The following is a 12,960-nucleotide window of genomic DNA, read 5'->3' on the forward strand; positions in this document are numbered from 1 at the left end:
GAATTGTATATTACAGTAGGAAAGTTCGTTATTTGTGCTATCTTTATGAAATGCAAAATGAAACAGAATGATAAAATCTTATTGCATAATTTATGGGTATACATTGAGTTTGCTTAAGGTTGGATTTGAAGAAAAAAAACTTTCTACCAACAAACTTTTATAATATACTGTACAGGTATGGGACCTGTTATCCAGAATGCTTGGGACCTGGGGTTTTCAGGATAAGGGATCTTTCCATAATTTGTGTCTCTCTACTTTGTCTACTAAAAAATCATTTAAAGGAGAAGGCAAAACATGTCATACTTAGGGGTGACAAAAGTTAGGCACCCCCAAGTGATTGTATTTACTTACCGGAAGCCCCGTACCAGTGCTCTTCATAAAAATCAGAAGAAAACTGCACCAGCATTGGGTTCCTCCAGCAAGAACCATGGATCGATCGTCTTCCTTCTTCTTCTTTCTTCTCGCATGCACAGTAGAGCTAAAAGCCATGCTTTAACGAAAAAGCCAGCTATTGCGTTCTACTGCCCCAAGTAAATTTTTTTTTCTTCTCCTTTAAACAATAAAGAAACCATATAAGATTGTTTTACTCTAATAAGAATTAATCATATCTTAGTTGAGATAAAATGCAAGGTACTGTTGTATTACAGAGAAAATTAAAAAATGTCTCAAAAATGTGAATTATGTTATTAAAATGGAGTCTATGGGATATAAGCTTCACATAATTGGGAGCTTTCTGGATAAATGGGTTTCTGAATAACAGATCCCTTACCTGTACTGCAATAACAGCGTAGTGACTAAATAATGGTCTCTTTCACCTTATTCCTTGGGGGTATATTGATCAAAGAGCGAAATAAGATATCACCACAGTCTGCTAGAGTGAAATACCGCCTCTCTCCCTTCATTTCTATGGGATTTTTAACGGCGAATTTATCAAAAGGTGAAAGTAAACCCTTTGATAAATATGCCTTTAAAAATCCCATAGAAACGAGTGAAAAATGTGGCGGTATTTCACGCTAGTGGACTGTGGAGACATCTAACTTCACTCTTTGATAAATATACACCAATTATCTTTAATGAGGAATGAATTTGTCCTGTTCTCAAAACCGCTAGAAAATTGTGAAATGGTGAACATTTGCAAAATGCACTGAAGTCCATGGTCATTTTTTCTTGCATATTTTCCTGTGTCCTGTTTATTTATTTTTTTGGCAAATTTTCTTCTAAAAAAAAAATTGGAGTCTATTTGTGTTTTTTCGAGGCAACTTTTTTTCATGCAGAATTTTTCCTGCAAAATGTTGTGGCGGCTTTTGCGAAAATATTCACAAATGTTGAAGTACAGAATTTTCAAGAACTGTTGGAAAATTTTGCCCATCAATAATTATCTTCTCAAAAGCCATTGGGGCCTTAGTAAGGCAGACACTGTAATGTTAATAAAATAATACATTTTTATTTTGCATTTATTTTAAGAGAAATACATTTTGGGGCATATTTATCAAGGGTCGAATTTCATATTGAAAAAACGTCAACATTCGAATTCAAAAAGACCAACCGAAATTGTCTTTTTTTGGTTGAATAGGTCTGTTTTTGATCCAATAAGTCTGTATTCAGCTGAATTTGAATTGCACGAATCGAAGGAATAGCGCTTTCGATCAATTCAAAGTTTTTCCCCCAAAAAAACTTTGATTTTTCAAACTCCACCAATTGACTCCAAATAGGTTCTAGGAGGTCCCCCAGAGGCTAAAACAGCAATTCTGCAGGTTTTAGATGGTGAATGGTCGAAGTCTAATTTTTTAAGAGACAGTACATGATAGATTTCGAGATTCCAATTTTTTAATTTTTTTCAATTTCGATAACCTTTGATAAATCTGCCCCTTAAAGTAACTGGTTTATGTAAAGTAAGAAATGTTGTTCAGGAAATATTATCATGCTTTATTTAGGATGCTTTATAATGTTGTTCTTTTCCAGACATATGCCGAGCGCCTTTTCGGGAGCTTTTCACTTGCAGTCCCAATCTTTGTCGCTTTGTCTTGCTTTGGCTCAATGAATGGTGGTGTTTTTGCAGTTTCCAGGTAAATCATTTGGTTAGATATAGTAAAAAATGAGACAGAATAAAAAAAATGCAGTAGAGTTTGCTCTAGCTGTAGCAACTCCATAAATACTGTCAGTAGGTACCATCTACTAGTCTGCTGACTGGTTTCTATGCATTAATATAACTGTAGGAGAGAGCCTACAGTGAAAAAACAATGTTCTTGTCCTCGCATCTAATAAATCCCTTGCCGACTGTGGGATAGAATTGGGTGTACATTACATCCGGAGTCCTCCTTCACCCTGATAGTTATGTAAATGAAGTTCTCATACCCAATTTATAACTGGGGAGGTTCTGCAGCATATATTCTTACTCTATTTCTGGATAAGCTGAATATCATCATTATCTTTGTTATTTTAATGTCCTAGGCAACACTGACTTCTGGCAAGGATTTTTGTTGCTTGAAGATTCCCACTTGTTTATATTGTTCTGTGATTTAGCAAGGCATGAGTGTGTTGACTATTTTGGCTCTCACTTGTTTCTTCTGACATACCCATGAATCATATGGGTTACACGGAGTTCTTAAATAGTCAGAAATGTTCATTAAAGCTGGTCATACAAGGCTAATTTAAGTTGACCATACATGGGCCCCTTCAGACCAAGTTGATATCTGCCTGTGTATGGGCCTACCTGATATATATCTATTAGATCAGGGCAGGGGCCAAATGCATGCATTGATGAAGTCCTCTTGTGACAAGCAGGAGTAGGTACCCTGGGGCCAAATGATTGAATTAACACAATTTGATCCAAATAAAAGTGGCCAAATTGGGCAAATATTGTCTTATTTGGCAACCTCACCAAATGAGATTATCTTAAGGTGTATGACCAGCTTCACTTAACACTTTAGCTAGAATACTGCAACTGGCTGTAGCTGCTGGGGCCTATTTATCAACAGTCTCATTTTCATGGTTTGTGCGATTTTTGAACCCCCAACTTAACTCACAAACTCTAAAACCATGAATGTCACGAGATTTATTAAGAAATCCAAATAAAAAAGAATGAACAGAAAATTACACTGAACTCTGCGCTATAAAATATGAATAGCTCAAAAAACTGTAGAAAAATTTACAACTCCTAGCAAAAAAAAAAAAATACCAAAGGCTCTAAAATAATTTAAAAGGGTCCAAAAGGATCAGCGCAGCTCTCATTGACTTCTATAGGACCTTGACAACTTTTACTTGGCAAAGTTTTTGTATTAGCTTTAAAATAGCACTTGCATTAAGAAATAAGGCTTAGTTTGTGAGTACATGAATATTAAAGTGGCATGATGGGTGTAGTTTGGATTAAACTCTGCACATGGACTTTTACATAAAGGGGGATATGCAGAAACTGAAAACTTGAATAAATCGAGTTTTCGGTAGGAAAAAACCTCAATCACTCAAATTGATCGAGTTTTCAGGTAAAACCCTCTGAAAAAGCTCAAACCTCACAAAAGCTAGTAAAATCTACAAAAGGTCCAAGGGACCTCTGCCATTGACTCCTACATGACCTCGACAGGTTTTATATGTTAGTGCGTTTTTAGATTCAAGCTTTTTCCAGGGTTGGGGTGTAATAAATATTCAAAAAACTCAAAAATTTGTGGTTTGACAAAAAAAAAACAACCTAGAACAATCGTAATTTTATGTAAAACATAACTCAAAACTTAATAAACAACCCCCTAGTTATACAACTAATACTGAGAGGTCTACAACAGTGGCAGTAAAGATATGATGGTGCACAACTCAAACAAATGCTATACCCTCATTTTTTCCCTTGGTCTAATGGAAAAATGAAGATGTACCTGAATAATATTTTCCTTTTTCCACTACATTTTATGAAAGTGTTAATGTCTTGGGTTAGACTCTCTGTCTGGCCTTTTTTGCCACCTCCAATAGTGTTATAATTGCCATTAGTGATGGACGAATTTCTCCCATTTTGCTTTGACAGAAAATTTGTGAATTTCCCGTGAAATTTTCGAAACATTTGTGAAACGCGAAAATTGATGCCCGCATCAATTTTGACACTGGAGTTAAACTCAATGGGCGTCCGAATAGTGTTGACCATGGCGATTTTGATGTGAGCGACCTTTCGGACACGTGTCCAAAATTTTTTGACGCAGAGGAATTTTCACTTGAGTTCCGCAAATGTATTCGCGAAACACTAATGTTTACTGCAAATTCAGCCCAGGCGAATTTATTCGCCCATCACTAATTGCCATACAAGAAACCAGGGGTTATGGACAAATAACCAAAGGAATATATGATATAATTGGCTTATAGATAGAATTGTGAACACTAACTCACAATGGAAACACAATGTTTTTTACACCACCAGAATGTTTTATGTTGCATCCAGAGAGGGTCACCTTCCTGAAATTCTCTCCATGATTCATGTGCGCAAACACACTCCATTGCCAGCTGTCATTGTTTTGGTAAGTCAAACATTTATTGTGGATATATACTGTGCTCATTTTGGAGGAATCATTTCATTTTACAGGTTCTGAAGAGAGGATTTTATTTACATGGCTCATTATTTTTATTTATTTCACGTTACACGTAGATAAATAATTTTTCCAATTATCCAAATAATTTCACAGATGCTCTCAGAGGAGAACAGGCTGTTCTATAATAAGGTGTTCATAATTTAATTGACGGTACATGTCCATGTCACAGCTATAATTTGAACAAAAGCATGCACATCATAGCTGAACACACGAGCGCTCGCTCCTCCAATTTGAAGTGCTTTGTATCATACATGCGCATTTATACCATAAAATTGCTTTACAATAGTTGTATTTGTTTTCTGCTGTAAGACAGCAGCATTATTTAGAAAGCAACCTTCCTGTGATTTTTTGCTTCCAGCTGTGCCAAACAGAAAGTCAATTCCGGCAAGACACTGTGCATTTCACCATCTAGTTGTGCAAACATTAAAAACAGCTAGTAGATTTCGAATATATCTCAAATTATTGGGGTAATTTACAAAATGTAGGGTAAGGGGCAAAGTGTAAAAGAACAGATACATACAACCTGGGTTTTTATACGTTTGCACCATGTGTCACTTGATAATGGAGCACAAAGACATGTTTACTAACAGACTTCCTAAAATTTGAAAAACGCAATGAGGGACAAAAAGATGTGACACGTGTATCGCAGCAAAATGTTTGCTGGCCATGCCAGTTTTATGGCCCCCTAATTACCATGTCTATTTTTTGGCAAGTTATGAAAGTTTGAACACATTTCTGAGAGTTTTAGGGTCATGTTTTATGTGTCTTAACAGTTTTACTAATGAAGGTGAATTGCTCTTTAACCCTTTAAGTGCCAGCAGAGTTTCACATTTTGGTTACGTGAAATGCCAGCCGTTTTTGAAACATTTTGTGCTCTCTCACTTTAGGGGCATTTTCTGAGGGGAAACCTATAGTTTACCTAGGAAAACTATACATTGTTTTTTTCGGTAGAAACTGAGCTTTCTAAATCTGCCTGAGTTTTCATGTATTTACACCTGTGCAAAAAAATTTATAGTGCTAAATACCAAAAAAAAATGAAAAATTATGATTTTTCATCGTATATCAATTTATACCAGAAAAATATTTCATTTTACGGATGAAAATCCAACTGATTTGGAAAGCCTTATGTCTCTCGAACGTGCCAATACCAGATATGTATAGTTTTAGGGAGATTTAGGACTTCTGTACCTCAAAAACTCCCGGCAGTATATTACTGAATTTTGAAAGCACTAAGGCTGAAAACGGCATGCTTTAGATTCCAAGGCAAAAAATCCTGAAACCGTAGGTTTACCCCAGAAAACCATACATTTTTGAAAAGTACACATTCTGCCGATTACAAAATGGGTAACTATGTCTCTCTACTCCCAACTACTAAACATAAAAGCTTGTCTGAACATAGTGGTTTTTCAAAAAAAAATTCAAAATTCTGAAAAATCATTTCAAAGGTTTTATTTTGCTGCTCCGCATATCCAAAACTATATTAGGTACCAAGAAAAAGCACCTGAAATATGATTGCCAGGGGTCCACTGAACAGTTTGATACCCATTATGCATAGGTTTACCAAAGTATCTGGCATTTAGAGACACCAATATGAAGTTAGCACATCCAAATTGTTCAGGACTTTACTTCAGCTACTGAGAAATCAACACATTGACTGCATTTTTTGTGGGGTAAAAACACAGAAATATATGTTTACCCCCCAAACCCATATATTTTTGGAAAGTACACATTCTACAGAATCTAAAATGGGTACCCATGCCTTTCTGCTCCAAACTACTGAGTCGCAAGGCTTTCCCAAAATTGTCGGTTTTGGTGAAATATCTGAAAATTGCCTCAAACCTTCAACTTCCCAGCACCATATCACCCATGTATCGTTACGCAACAAGAAAAAGCACCCTAAATATGATTGCCATGGTTCCTCCGAACAGTTTGGTGGCCATTGTTCATAGGTTTACAAAAGTATCTGGCATTTAGAGGCCACAAAATGAAGTTAGCGCATACAAATAGTCCTGTGGGTAACTTCATCTAATGAGAAATCAACACATTGACTGCATTTTTGTGGGGTAAAAACACAGAAATATATGTTTACCCCCCAAAACCCATATATTTTTGGAAAGTACACATTCTACAGAATCTAAAATGGGTACCCATGCCTTTCTGCTCCAAACTACTGAGTCGCAAGGCTTTCCCACAATTGTCGGTTTTGGTGAAATATCTGAAAATTGCCTCAAAGCTTCAACTTCTCAGCACCATATCACCCATGTATCGTTACGCACCAAGAAAAAGCACCCTAAATATGATTGCCAGGGTTCCTCCAAACAGTTTGGTGGCCATTGTTCATAGGTTTACCAAAGTATCTGGCATTTAGAGGCCTCAAAATGAAGTTAGCGCATACAAATAGTCCTGTGGCTAACATCATCTAATGAAAAATCAACACATTGACTGCATTTTTGTGGGGTAAAAACACAGAAATATATGTTTACCCCCCAAAACCCATATATTTTTGGAAAGTACACATTCTACAGAATCTAAAATGGGTACCCATGCCTTTCTGCTCCAAACTACTGAGTCGCAAGGCTTTCCCACAATTGTCGGTTTTGGTGAAATATCTGAAAATTGGCTCAAAGCTTCAACTTCTCAGCACCATATCACCCATGTATCGTTATGCACCAAGAAAAAACACCCTAAATATGATTGCCAGGGTTCCTCCAAACAGTTTGGTGGCCATTGTTCATAGGTTTACCAAAGTATCTGGCATTTAGAGGCCCCAAAATGAAGTTAGCGCATACAAATAGTCCTGTGGGTAACTTCAGCTAATGAAAGATCAACACATTGACTGCATTTTTGTGGGGTAAAAACACAGAAATATATGTTTACCCCCCAAACCCATACATTTTTGGAAAGTACACATTCTACTGAATCTAAAATGGGTACCCATGCCTTATTGCTCCAAACTACTGAGTCGCAAGGCTTTCCCAAAGTTGTCGGTTTTGGTGAAATATCTGAAAATTGCCTCAAAGCTTCAACTTCCCAGCACCATATCACCCATGTGTCATTACGTACTAATAAAAAGCACCCTAAATATGATTGCCAGGGTTCCTCTGAACATTTTGGTGGCCATTGTTCATAAGTTTACCAAAGTATCTGGCATTTAGAGGCCCCAAAATGAAGTTAGCGCATACAAACAGTCCTGTGGGTAACTTCAGCTAATGAAAAATCAACACATTGACTGCATTTTTGTGGGGTAAAAACACAGAAATATATGTTTACCCCCCAAAACCCATATATTTTTGGAAAGTACACATTCTACAGAATCTAAAATGGGTACCCATGCCTTATTGCTCCAAACTACTGAGTTGCAACGCTTTCCCAAAATTGACGGGTTTTGTGAAATATCTGTAAATTGCCTCAATGCTTCAACTTTCCAGCACCATATCGCCCATGTATCATTACGTATCACAAAAAAGCACCCAAATTGTGATTGCCAGGGGTCCTCCAAACAGTTTGGTGCCCACTGTGCATAGGTTTACCAAAGTATATGGCATTTAGAGGCCCCAAAATGAAGTTAGCACATACAAATTGTCCTGTGGGTAACTTCAGCTAATGAAAAATCAACACATTGACTGCATTTTTGTGGGGTAAAAACACAGAAATATATGACCCCCCAAACCCATACATATTTGGAAAGTACACATTCTACAGAATCTAAAATGGGTACCCATGCCTTTCTGCTCGAAACTACTGAGTCGCAAGGCTTTGCCAAATTTGGCGGTTTTGGTGAAATATCTGAAAATTGCCTCAAAGCTTCAACTTTCCAGCATCCTATTGTCCATGTATCATTACCAGCATAAAGCATCCTAAATATAAACATAGGGGTCTACGAAACAGTTTGATGCCCAATATGCATAGATATACCAAACTATGTGGCGCACAGAGACCCCCAAATGACAATATGTATAGACATTTTCACGGCTGACGCGCTGGCTGCTGCGACATAACCACCCGGTGTGTGTATTATGTGACATTAGACCACCTAACAGTACAGATACCCCAGAAAACCATATATTTTCAGAAAGTACACATTCTGACGAATCCAATATGGGTAAATAAGTGTTTCTACTGCAAACTGCCAAACTGCAAAGCAATGCTGAACATAACGTTTTTTATCAAATTTCTGAAAATCGTCAGAAAGCTTGAATTTTACCCCATTATATGCCCCACATTTCGTAACTTATCAGCATAAAACATCCTAAATATGAACGCCCGGGGTCTACTAAACACGTTGATGCCCAATATGCATAGATATACCAAACTATGTGGCGCACAGAGACCCCCAAATGACAATAGTGTATATACATTTTCACGGCTGACGCGCTGGCTGCTGCAATATAAGCACCTGGTGTGTGTATTATGCGACATTAGACCCCCCTAACAGTACAGAGACCCCAGAAAACCATATATTTTCATAAAGTACACATTCTGACGAATCCAATATGGGTAAATAAGTGTTTCTACTGCAAACTGCCAAACTGCAAAGCAATGCTGAACATAACGTTTTTTATCAAATTTCTGAAAATCGTCACAAAGCTTGAATTCTACCCCATTATATGCCCCACATTTCGTAACTTATCAGCATAAAACATCCTAAATATGAACGCCCGGGGTCTACTAAACACGTTGATGCCCAATATGCATAGATATACCAAACTATGTGGCGCACAGAGACCCCCAAATGACAATAGTGTATATACATTTTCACGGCTGACGCGCTGGCTGCTGCAATATAAGCACCTGGTGTGTGTATTATGCGACATTAGACCCCCCTAACAGTACAGAGACCCCAGAAAACCATATATTTTCAGAAAGTACACATTCTGACGAATCCAATATGGGTAAATAAGTGTTTCTACTGCAAACTGCCAAACTGCAAAGCAATGCTGAACATAACGGTTTTTATCAAATTTCTGAAAATCGTCACAAAGCTTGAATTTTACCCCATTATATGCCCCACATTTCGTAACTTATCAGCATAAAACATTCTAAATATGAACGCCAGGGGTCTACTGAACACTTTGATGCCCAATATGCATAGATATACCAAACTATGTGGCGCACAGAGACCCCCAAATGACAATACTGTATATACATTTTCACAGCTGACGCGCTGGCTGCTGCAATATAAGCACCTGGTGTGTGTGTATTATGCGACATTAGACCCCCCTAACAGTACAGAGACCCCAGAAAACCATATATTTTTAGAAAGTACACATTCTGACAAATCCAATATGGGTAAATATGTGTTTCTACTGCATACTGCCAAACTGCAAAGCAATGCTGAACATAACGGTTTTTATCAAATTTCTGAAAATCGTCAGAAAGCTTGAATTTTACCCCATTATATGCCCCACATTTCGTAACGTATCAGCATAAAACATCCTAAATATGAACGCCAGGGGTCTACTGAATACTTTGATGCCCAATATGTATAGATATACCAAACTATGTGGCGCACAGAGACCCCCAAATGAATCTATAGCAGACAAAATTTCCATGGGCAAAACGAAGTAACATAGAACTGAGCCAAATGGTATAAAATCAGTAAAATCCAACAAAACCACAAAAATCAATGGCTTTTTTTTTTTAGCCTAATGTAATTAACGGTCAGAATCAAAGTTTGATTATTTTAGCATAGCTAAATAGGTTTTACAGATAGAAATAAGCGAACAACACCTACGCAAAGCTGAAAATGAAATAAAATGGCTAAACATGCAATAAAATGGCTAAAAATGTACAAATATCACTGAAATTGCAATATAATCACCGAAATAACATACAAAAGGTATTGCGCGGTGCAATTAGCAAATACGCTATTCGCAATGGCAATAAAACAGTTTTTACAGGCAAAAATACAGACGATGCGATAAAAGAAAATAAAAACACACAAAATAGCGTATGTGTGTGTACAACAGGCAAATTGTGTGTTGTATGCGTGTTGTTTGCATGTGCAAGTGTGTGCAAGCATGTGTAAGGGCTGTGAATATATGTGACCCCCCCTGATCCCCCAAAATTGAATGTATGTGTGTGTAAGTGTGAATATAAGTGGGAATGTAAGTGTATTAGTACAATAGGTGTGTGTGGGTGTGTGTTTGTGTGTATGTGTGTGGGGGGGGCACTAACCTGGGGTGGCAGGCTGTAGGTTGTCCAGGAGGGCTGCATGATGAGCTGGAATCGTCTTCATTGCTGGATCTGGTGAGTGGGCGGTGCTGTAGGGCTAGGAAGCACAGGCAGCAGCAGGGCACCTAGATTTCATTGTGCCTGCTGCTGCCTTGGGGCCCCTGGGCGATCGCGCCTCAGGGGCCACTCGTTCCCCGCTTCTGCTCGTTGCCTAGGGGCTGGGGGACGAGTATGAACGGAGCGAGCGGCTTTTTTAGCCGCTCCTCCGTTCAAAAAAAGCAGGCAGCAGGCAAACAGCAGCAGAGCACGTTTATTTTGCGTGCCTGCTGCTGCATTGGGGCCCCTGGGCGATCGCGACCCAGGGGCCCATTTTCCCTACGTAGGCTCGTTGCCTAGGGGAAGGGTAAGCTGGCAGGGACACTAAGAACGGAGCGAGCGGCTTGTAAAGCCGCTCCTCCGTTCTGAAAGTGCAGGCAGCAGCAGGGCACATATGCTGCACGTGCCTGCTGCTGCCTTGGGGCCCCTGGGCGATCGCGACCCAGGGGCCACTTGTTCCCCGCCTAGGCTCGTTGCCTAGGGGCTGGGGAACAAGCAGGAACGGAGCGAGCGGCTTTACAAACCGCTCCTCCGTTCCCAAATCTGCAAATGCTGCAGAACGTAGAATCTACGTTCTGTGGCATTTCAAGTTATTTGCTACAGAACGTAGATTCTACGTTCTGTGGCATTTAAAGGGTTAAGCTGTGAGTCAGCTTATTGGCACGTGTCTGGGGCCACCCGACAGACTTTCCCGATCAATATCTATCTGAAAGTCGCCAGATCTCGATTGGGGGGGGTTAAAAAAATCCAGTCGGATCGCGGCCGCATCTCTGCGTGTATGCAGTCCCGTGATTGGACAGTCCGTTCTCCTGCATTATGATCGTATCGCTGGGCCCTAGGGCCCACGATCGGATCAGTCCGATATCGCCCACTTCAATATTGGGCTTATCGGGCAGAGCGGATCTCTACGTCTATGTCCACCTTAAGTGCAGGTCCTGCGTGTTCTGAGCTGTCTGCCAAAAAGCCACTTATTTAATTCTCAGAAACGTTATATAGTACAGGAGATCAAAGAGAAACTTGGGACATTTCAGTAAGAAACCCACGACTTTGGCTTTCAGCAGCACTGTATTCATGAAGTGTAGGCTGGGGGTATCATATAGAGCAAGTGCCCTCAATCATGCCTCCTGCCCACCCCCTAACTGCACATATTTCAGATAGACAACTTAGGGAGTGTTGGCAGGCTGCATTCTGCTCCGCGAATGCTGTTCTAAGATCAATCTAAGCTATTTATATGGTCAGTGAATACTGCATTTGAGTGTAAACTAAGAATCAGCCCAGGCATAATGCAAATTCAATAAAATATGCAGCTGTATCTTGTGTCCTTGGATTTTGCAAGACACCACCAAATGTATAATGTGGTCCAGTGTTTTTATTGCACTTACTGATCTAGTTCCATCTATAAAGAATAGTCTTTGACTTTGGCATACGTTACTGACGCTCTTCAATGCAGCATACCTTAAAGGAGTTGTTCACCTTTAAATTCATTTTCAGTATGATGTAAAGAATTCTTAATTGGTTTTAATTTCATATGTGTAGTTTTTGAGCTATTTAGCTTTTTATTCAGCAACTCTCCAGTTTGCAATTTCAATCTGGTTGCTAGGGGCCAAATTGCCCAAGCAAACATGCGTTGATTTGAATAAGAGCCTGGAATATGAATAGCCTCAATAGAATGATGAGTAATACAAAGTAGCAATAACAATGAAATGTGTAGCCTTACAGAGCATTTGTTTCTTAGATGGCGTCAGTGACCCCCATTTGACAGCTGGAAAGAGTCAGAAAAAAAAGGCAAATAATTCAGAAACTATAAAAAGGAAAAAAAAAGGGTGAATTGAGAAGTTGCATTTTTGTCAATTTTCACGGCGGTTTTGTGAATTTATTCACTGGCGCCGAATCGCGGGAATTTGCCGCAAATTTGCGCCTGCCGAATAAATTCGCCCATCACTAATATTAATATAGCATATATGATGCCCATTATGTTTGGCATTGGATTAGAAATATTTATAGGCCACTCAATATATACAGTACCCTGTCCCCTTTGTCTTCTTCATGTATTCCAAGTAGAAATCAACCAATGCATACTTTGCTTCTAATAGGTGAAGCATTTCTTTTCTCATGTTCTGAACCT

General features: G+C 38.9%; 1 protein-coding gene across 1 annotated transcript in view; it reads left to right on the forward strand.

Moving 5' to 3' along the window:
- Positions 1 to 12,960, forward strand: part of slc7a11.L (solute carrier family 7 member 11 L homeolog) — a 117,615-nt gene that overhangs the window by 82,838 nt on the left and 21,817 nt on the right. The window contains exons 8-9 of the mRNA XM_018268696.2: positions 1,963 to 2,066; positions 4,397 to 4,493. Of these exons, the coding sequence (XP_018124185.1) occupies positions 1,963 to 2,066; positions 4,397 to 4,493 (201 nt within the window). The remainder of the gene's footprint in view (positions 1 to 1,962; positions 2,067 to 4,396; positions 4,494 to 12,960) is intronic.

Source organism: Xenopus laevis, chromosome 1L (genome assembly GCF_017654675.1).
Source record: "Xenopus laevis strain J_2021 chromosome 1L, Xenopus_laevis_v10.1, whole genome shotgun sequence".
NCBI lineage: Eukaryota > Metazoa > Chordata > Amphibia > Anura > Pipidae > Xenopus > Xenopus laevis.